The sequence below is a fragment of the Lactuca virosa genome, chromosome 9 (genome assembly GCF_052849685.1).
Source record: "Lactuca virosa cultivar CGN04683 chromosome 9, Lactuca_virosa_CGN04683_v6, whole genome shotgun sequence".
NCBI classification, from domain to species: Eukaryota; Viridiplantae; Streptophyta; class Magnoliopsida; order Asterales; family Asteraceae; genus Lactuca; species Lactuca virosa.
The window spans coordinates 6,278,772-6,287,489 of record NC_136434.1 but is presented as its reverse complement, the minus strand read 5'-3'; the positions used below and the strand labels follow the sequence as shown (position 1 = coordinate 6,287,489).

At 33.0% G+C, this 8,718-nt stretch overlaps 1 protein-coding gene and 1 long non-coding RNA gene across 19 annotated transcripts; both read left to right on the top strand.

The window, feature by feature from the left end:
- Nucleotides 1-1,736: 1,736 nt before the first annotated feature.
- Nucleotides 1,737-2,114, top strand: LOC145138902 (uncharacterized). Its single transcript, XM_079072907.1, has one exon. It carries the CDS (start codon nucleotides 1,737-1,739, stop codon nucleotides 2,112-2,114), a length of 378 nt encoding a protein of 125 aa, XP_078929033.1.
- Nucleotides 2,115-3,672: 1,558 nt separating this feature from the next.
- Nucleotides 3,673-8,451, top strand: LOC145136592 (uncharacterized). Of its 18 annotated transcripts, none has more exons than XR_013720567.1 (10): nucleotides 3,676-4,645; nucleotides 4,726-4,801; nucleotides 4,959-5,027; nucleotides 5,584-5,663; nucleotides 6,217-6,249; nucleotides 6,357-6,395; nucleotides 6,481-7,438; nucleotides 7,520-7,568; nucleotides 7,929-7,964; nucleotides 8,061-8,451. It is a non-coding gene; the product is annotated as an uncharacterized LOC145136592 (long non-coding RNA). The 18 variants fall into 18 exon arrangements; XR_013720566.1 differs by having other exon boundaries at nucleotides 5,569-5,663; XR_013720562.1 differs by having other exon boundaries at nucleotides 3,673-4,645; nucleotides 4,729-4,801; nucleotides 4,959-5,663.
- Nucleotides 8,452-8,718: the final 267 nt, after the last annotated feature.

The following is an 8,718-nucleotide window of genomic DNA, read 5'->3' as shown; positions in this document are numbered from 1 at the left end:
AAGTAAAAAGGAAATTATCAAATTGGAAGGCAAAATGCCTTTCTTTTGGTGGACGTCTCACTCTTGTTAACTCGGTGCTTAGTAGTCTTCCGTTTTACTACTTTTCTCTTTTAGAGCTCCAAAGAAAGTGATTAATATTCTAGATGAGAAGGCGGTTTCTATGGGTGGAGATGAAGCTAATAAAAATATCTATTGGGTTTCTTGGGATGTTGTTACGAAATCAAAAGAAAATAGGGGTCTAGGAGTGAGTTGTCTCGACTCGACAAACTTGACACTTCTTGTAAAGTGGTGGTGGAGGTTAAGAGTTGGGTATGATGATTTGTGGTGCTCTTGTGTCAAAGCCATTCGTAATATTATGCTTATTGATGGCAAACCCTTGGCTAAAAAGTCTTTAAAAGGTGTTTGGCTTGATATCTCAAATTTGGATAAGGATTTTTGTGATAAAGGAATTGAGTTGAATACTCTTTTTAGAAGGGTAATAGGTAAAGGGGATAAAACTCACTTTTGGAAGGATGTTTGGTGTGGTGACTTAAAGCTTAAGGAGATCTTTCCAAATCTTTATGCAATTGAAACTGTTAAAGATTGCATAATTAGTGATAGAGTGGGTGTGGGGGCTGGAATGGAGAAGCATTTCTTTTGGGAATGGTCTAGACAAACAAGGAGAGGGCATGAAATGAGGCAATTATTAGACTTGACTGATATGTTGAATAATTTTCAGTTTCATTTTTATAATGACAGGTGGACTTGGAGTGTTGATAGCAAAGGAGATTTCTTGATCACATCTTTAAAGCTTCTTATGGAGAATCATGTTATGGTAACTTCTTTCAAATGGGTTGGTTGGATCCCGCTGAAGATCAATTGTTTTGTCTGAAGAATGATAAAAAATAGGATTCCTTTGGTTCCTAACCTGAAGAGGCGTGGTATAGCAGTATCGTCCAACTTATGCACTTTCTGTCATGATTTTGATGAAGGGCTGGATCACGTTTTCTTTTCCTGTGGTTATGTGTCATTGTTGTGGAAGTGGCCTGCGGAATGGTCTGGAGTTCTTCCAGAACAACCATTTTCATCTCTTGATTTGGAAAGGATGCTCAATCAGGTTAACAGTGAGAAAAAGACTCAAAAATTTAAGAGTTGGGTATGATGATTTGTGGTGCTCTTGTGTCAAATCCATTCATAATATTATGCTTATTGATGGCAAACCCTTGGCTAAAAAGTCTTTAAATGGTGTTTGGCTTGATATCTCAAATTTGGATAAGGATTTTTGTGATAAAGGAATTGAGTTGAATACTCTTTTTAAAAGGGTAATAGGTAAAGGGGATAAAACTCACTTTTGGAAGGATGTTTGGTGTGGTGACTTAAAGCTTAAGGAGATCTTTCCAAATCTTTATGCAATTGAAACTGTTAAAGATTGCATAATTAGTGATAGAGTGGGTGTCGGGGCTAGAATGGAGAAGCATTTCTTTTGGGAATGGTCTAGACAAACAAGGAGAGGGTGTGAAATGAGGCAATTATCAGACTTGACTGATATGTTGAATAATTTTCAATTTCATTTTTATAATGACAGGTGGACTTGGAGTGCTGATATCAAATGAGATTTCTTTATCACATCTTTAAAGCTTCTTATGGAGAATCATGTTATGGTAACTTCTTTCAAATGGGTTGGTTGTATCCCGCTGAAGATCAATTGTTTTGTCTGAAGAATGATAAAAAATAGGATTCCCTTGGTTCCTAACCTGATGAGGCGTGGTATAGCGGTATCGTCCAACTTATGCACTTTCTGTCATGATTTTGATGAAGGGTTGGATCACGTTTTCTTTTCCTGTGGTTATGTGTCATTGTTGTGGAAGTGGCATGTGGAGTGGTCTGGAATTCTTCCAGAACAACCATTTTCATCTCTTGATTTGGAAATGATGCTCAATCAGGTTAACATTGAGAAAAAGACTCAAAATTTGAAGTTGTCATTAATCTATTGCACCATTTGGATGATCTGGAAAGCAAGAAACACATGTGTTTTCAGGAATGAAAGGCGACCTTCAATGGCGATTGTTGGTGATATTAGCATGCTTACGTTTAATTGGATTAAGAATAGATCTAAGTTTAATGCTCTTAACTGACATATGTGGTGTAATTCTCATTTATCTTGTTTTTCATGAACTTTGTCTTGAATGCCTTGCTTAAGTTTTTGTTTTTTCTTTGATGAAATGTTTAATGTTAAAAAAAAAAAAACGGTTATTGTTACAAAATAACCGTACAAAATTATCAATGTGTTTTTTAAGTCATTAATATTTTATTTAGCGTTCACAATGTCATTTAATATGATATAATTTATTTATGTGTTTACATGACGCTGACTTAATATCTATATAGACATTAATTTTGCCGCGTTGGATGAAAAATCAGTTTACATGGTTAAAGTTTATTCTAATCATATATTAAAAAATGAAATATTTGCTGTTAAAAAAAATAAAGTAAATAAATATTGTAAACAAAATAAGTTTATTAGTCTCTTAAATATAATTAAAAGATAAATATTGTAATAAACAAAATAAGTTGTAATAATGATTATTTTATGACATTAACGTTAACACTTTTAAGAAAAGAAGAAAAACAAAAGTAAAAAAGAACTTTAACGAAAAACAAATAATCCCACTTTCGAAGGCCAAATAAAACAACTACCTAAAAACCGATCTGTATCCCACAAAACATAAGCATCTACCCTATCCAAATTATTCTAGTGAGCCCTTGTTGGCCACCTTTGTGAGCCCACTACCCTACTCGTATTTTCTATAAATACTAAACAATATTCTTGTATATTGCTTAACTCTCTTCATCTCTGCCATTCATTCAAAAATCACAAGTCCCTCTTCATCTCTACCATTCATTAAAAAATCACAAGTCTCTTTGAACAATGAAGCCTCAACATCTCTCAAGCGATACTTCTATGATACATGAGTGCAAAAGAATGGTAGGTGAAAGACTTCGACAAGCTTTTCAAGCCAGGATAGTCGTGGAGGATAGCAGAAGTGAAAGTTCAGATTCAGAAAGAAAAATTTATAATACTAAACAAGTTAAAAGATTGAATCGAAGAGTGAAAATGGATGATCCTATTAGAACAATTATGTTTTTGGGATCGTGGAGCCATACATAGATATGATTTTTGTCTTTTGTAATTAATGATCGATGATTGATGCATATGTTTTGTAACATATGACTTGTTGATCCATCGGTCATAATTATTTGATTTAAAAACTATCACATTAGTTAATGGCACATGTAAGTGATTATAGTCATAGATGATGGGAATTATTAATGAAATAACAAATGATTAAGTACTTTAAATTGTGTTCTTAGAGTTTTTATTTGGTGTCTTGTATATAGTTATTTACTTTAACGATATAATATAACTATAAACGGTTTTTTATGATGCAAAATGAAGTTAACAATTGTTTAAAAATAACATTTTTTCCCTAAAATAATCAATTTACAAAATAAATCCAAGTTCACATCCACAATTTTAGGATGCTATTCGCTTACAAATTTTAACGGAATTTGGAAGAATTATATATTATTATTATTATTATTATTATTATTAAAGTTATCCTACCTTACCTACAGTAAAGTGGCTCCTGATTTGTCTGTTCCAGCCCTTCCCTTCTACTTACATTGCTTTGTCTTTAGTTGCCTTTTATTTATTTTTTCTTCTGTCGTTGGTTTTCCCACCGGTCCGTCTTAAATAATGTGCCTTCCATCACCGCTTCCATCACCCACTCGATATAATCCACCGCCTCAATACTTTTCTTGGGAGGTAGTCTGAACTGGGTCTGTGTCTTGGCCACCGTCTCCCAACTCTATCTGCTTATATACGCTGCTCATCTGTTAGCACCGCCATGGACATCACCTTGGTTTTAATAGCTGATTCATCTCTTGCTCTTGCTACTTTCAAGCCACGCTTCTTCCTTCTTTGCTTCCTTTGCCTCAAAATTTCTGGAATTCCCGTTTTCGTTTCCTTTCAGAAAATCAAACCTCCAAAATATTGAAGCAAAGCGGAGAAATAAAGAACGATTTTCGTCAAGGTTTTCCCGAAATCGACCCCTTTCACTTGCTCTTGCGTCGGTTATAGCCACAGTTTGTCGGTCGTTGAAATTGGGTTCTCCATGGTTGTCTCGGTGTCGTAGACACGTGTTTTTTATCTGTCTTCATCAGGTTTAATCATCTCTTCTCTTCCCTCTGTTAGCACCACCATTCTTTTGACCTCTACCTGTTCTCATTCTCTTCCTGTTTCTCTCTAGAAGTGATTTCACTAAAGGATTTCTTTTGCATTTGTTGGAATCATTATTGGGGAAATATGGATCCCCGTATTTTCCACAGACGTGAATCATTATTGGGGAAATATGGATCCCCGTATTTTCCACAGACGTCACCACCGCCGCTACCGATCGAATGACCTCCACTCCGCGCTCAATTCGTCATCCTGTTTTACCTTCTATTCGTCTATTTTTGGAGGCTGCCAACCCACTTAAGTAAAGATCATCTGCCAATTTCAATTATCTGCGAGGTTGTCAATTTTCTAGATACCCCATTCACCACAGACTGAAATGCTCTCTAAAACTTCACAGTTTTTAGAAGATGAAGACACAGATGCGATGTAAGGTCCCTTTCTATAAAACCCTTTCTCCCTCTGTTCTTTTTTATTTTTTTAGATTTGTGACATGTTTATGTTATCAGAAGTGAAATAAATTAAACTGTTGTTGCCTCTATGTGCTGGAGGAAGATGGAAGTAAGGGTTCATCTCGGATTTCAAGTAAGTCTCGAACCCTAAAACATCACCTTTAATAGCTTTTAGGACTGCAAGTCTCGAACCCTAAAACATCTTTCCAGTTACGAGCCATAACAGGTTTTATTGTGACTACTAATAGTTTTCCTTCCATTTCTATTTTGATTTTATCCATTCATTACAGCTGTTTGCATTGCTATCTACTTAATTTCAAGCTCTTTGCCTCCAAAATCCCAAGCTTACCTAATTGAAGGTACAAAATCTAGGATTATCTTTTGTTCAAGAAGTTGAAGGCGTTGAATGGCCAGAAAAATCGATTGAAATAGACCTGTGAAATAGGGTTTGAATTTTAATGAATTTGCTACTGCTTTTTCCATTTTGATTATTCTAACAGGTATTTAGGGTTTATCTACTTTACAATCTAATGCTTTCAATCACTGTAATATGTTTTTAGATTATATTATGCGTTTATAAACTTTTAGTGATCAAATCAAAATGATATGCATTCGTTCTGAGTTTGGCTGCTGCAATTCATGAAATGAATAGCCTATTGGATGTGGAGAGACACTTCACTACAAACTATTACAAAGTGATTTTTTTTTTTGATTTTCTCCAACAAGAGGCTCAATTGAAAGTTGTTCCAGGTATATGATCATAATAGACTTTAACTTTGAGTGTTACATGTATGGATTCTGATTTTGAGCTTTATTGCCATAATTTTATACTTTTATGATAATTCTTGACTGTTGAGTCTGTTTTATAGGCCTTGAAATGTTAAATCAACATATGTCTAGATGTTTGTATTACAGGTTGTGGTCTGTTTCTTTGAAGCTTTCACACATGGTTACGGAAGTTCTAAAAGATCCTTTCATTCAGTTCTTCATCCAAGGTGACTGACATTGTTAGTTAAAATTTTAGATTCATTGATATTGATAAGTTTCAAATGATTATCTATGTACATGTTCCACGTGAGTATCTGTGTGTTATGTGTAGGCGTTCGTATCACTGTGTGTAGGTCTGTGTATCTCTATGTGTGTGTCTATGTATGTGTTTCTATATATGTATTTGTGTAATAGTGTATATATGTGTGTATCTTTATATGTAGATGTTTCTATTTGTGTATGTGTTTTTATGTGGGAGTGTTTGTATCTGTGTAGGTGTATATATTTGTTTATTTGTGTAGGAGTGCATACCTTTGTGTATTTGTTTGGATTTATGTGTATGTTTCAATCTTTGTGTATTTTTGTGATTGTATGTGTTTGTAATTTTGCTTGTATTTGTATATATCTATGTGTGTTTGTGTATTTATTTGTGTAGAGATATGTATTACTGTGTATTTGTACGTTAGCTTTGTGCAATGAAAGCAGGGGATGTGAATGATGTTTTCATTCACCACTTTGGCTACATAACACTGAAATGCTCTCTTTGTGTCCATGGAATAGGGATCATACAGTCAAGTAAAGGATCAAATTCTGGTAAACTCTTCACTTATGGGTTATTTATTATTTCGATTTGATATATCTATTAAAAAATTGAGGTTTAAAAACTCTGATTAACAAATTTTGGGTGCCTATCGACTCAGCTGTCAAAAGTCAACCCCAACATGTCTGAGCACTTCCTGGTAAATTGTTATTCTATATAAGTTATTCACATTTATTGAAGTAAAAAATAAAAACTATTGTTTTTTTTATTATTTTCATTTTTAGGTGGTTAACAAGCGATTTGAGGCTTCAATCCGCATCTGATATTACTGGGATGCCGACAATGTTAAAAAAACTTTTGGATCATCTCACATTTGACATACAACAAGGTTAGAAGTTTACTTTCATTTTGTTCACTATTTTTATGTGGAAATGAGTTGATTTCAGTTTATATATAAATGATAAGGGGACAATTGCGTAAAATTTGAAAACAAAAACAATTAGTGAATGGGTTCAATGGTTTCAAGTTAAAACTTACTCTAATGGTGTGTTTTGAAATCTAATTAAGACTTGCATAGTATTAAAGAGGATTGGTGTATTTTGAATTTTTATTTTCCTTTTACAATGGTGATGAGCTTTATCTTATTTCATTTTTGAAAGGTTTCTTCATCTTTCTTTTCTTTCCATTTTTGGTCACATCATACTTTTGCTACTATATATATATATATATATATATATATATATATATATATATATATTCATGATTACCACAGAATGCATCAGAAAAATATTCAACTAAAACAGTGGAGTTCATGGGAGGGTATGAAAACAAATTTACATATTTATTATTTACATTTCTACCCGTTCAAGTTATTTATCATTCCAAAGTTGTGTTTATATTTTATAGTCTATATATATTTTTTTTCGTATTAATAAGCAAATCAATGTAAGTATGTTACTATTTCTTGCATTTACTTCAGGAACTTAAGAACAACTTTCAACTTTAAAAATAGAATGCAGTCAGAAGGCATTTACATGGTTGAAAACCAGACAAGTGTAGCTAAACATGGACAACCTGCAAAAGTTCATTCTGTTGAAGGGTTAAGAAAAGCATTGAGGATTACAATTAATTTCTATTTTTAATCTTTTAAATTATAAAAAAAAATTGGTCATATATAGTTATATGTACTTGTGTAACAGTAATGCAGGAAAAGTTACATTCGATTTCTATCACAAGTTGCAGGTATTATCATATGACATTAATCACGTTGGTTATAGTGACTTAAAAAGGGAAAATCAACCAATTAATATTTTGTTGTTTTAGATGGCTCATTGTGATAGAAGATGACATAAAAGGCCTACCATGATTCTAGGTGATTTTTTCTTATATGTTGCTCTTGATAAAAAAAATTCATCTTTTTTATTTCCTTATTTTAAACGTGATCCAGATTTTTTTGGTTTTTTTTTTTTTTTTTTTTATATTTATATTTTTTTTTTTTTTTATTTTTGTACGTTGCTATTTTATGGCGGCAAAATTTGTGTTTTTTGGTTGTTTATAAAAATACGACACTATTTCTTCTTTTTAATAAATGTGTATTTTTTTCGAACTTACATAATTGATGGTTTGGTAATGAGCATAATAGTTAGGTTATGTGATTTAGTTTCTCCCTTTAGAGATTATTTCTAATTAATTTTTTTTGGTGGTTTGAAATATTTTGTATTTCCTTTTGAAGTCCTTGTGTCCCTTTGACCGAAAGGCCTTTTAACTGGTATCACCCTCCTACACTCTATCTTTACTGTTGCAAGTTGAGTTCTTTTAACCATATGATATATGCTTGACATGTTATACTCCTGATGGTTTTCAGGCATCTTCTCGATCGTTCCCTTTTGCCTCTTTCTAATCATGGATATCTACTGCAAATACGAGAATCGACCCAACTGTGAGGCGAAATCGTGTCGAAGGACCCAACTGTGAGGCCAAACCAATTGTATATGCTATTCATGTCAAAAGAATAGATTTATAGTAATCAAATTAAGAAAAAGCAATGTACTTTAGTGTGGTTAGGAAATAGGGATGTACAGGCGAATTGCAGAGAATAGCAATGTAGTTTGTTGTGGCTACCATCTCATGCAATGTACTATACATTTACAAAAAAGTGACACCTTCCAACCCCCCCAAGGGGGGCACCTTTCTAGTTATAATGTAAATTTAGTAAAAATTATGTTTGGTTAAAAAAAAAAATTTCTGAAACTCCATTTAATTATGCATTTGAAGGAATTTGTCTTTTTTTTTTGTTAAAGACAGAAAATTTAGATTTCATTCATTATTTATATTAAAAAGACAAATATCCTATACCCTCCTCTTTAGTTTAGTCATTATTAATCAAATCAAAATACATTAGCATCATATCTCCCCCATCACACTCACCTATACAAACATACATACCCCGCCTTCACATTCACCTCTACACTGACACCCATACGCCTATTCCCCAAAGGCGGAACAAGCACACCCATACGCCT

Coding starts and splice junctions, on each gene's coding strand:
- LOC145138902 (XM_079072907.1), top strand. CDS start 1,737: ATGAGGCGTGGTATAGCGGTATCGTCCAACTTATGCACTTTCTGTCAT.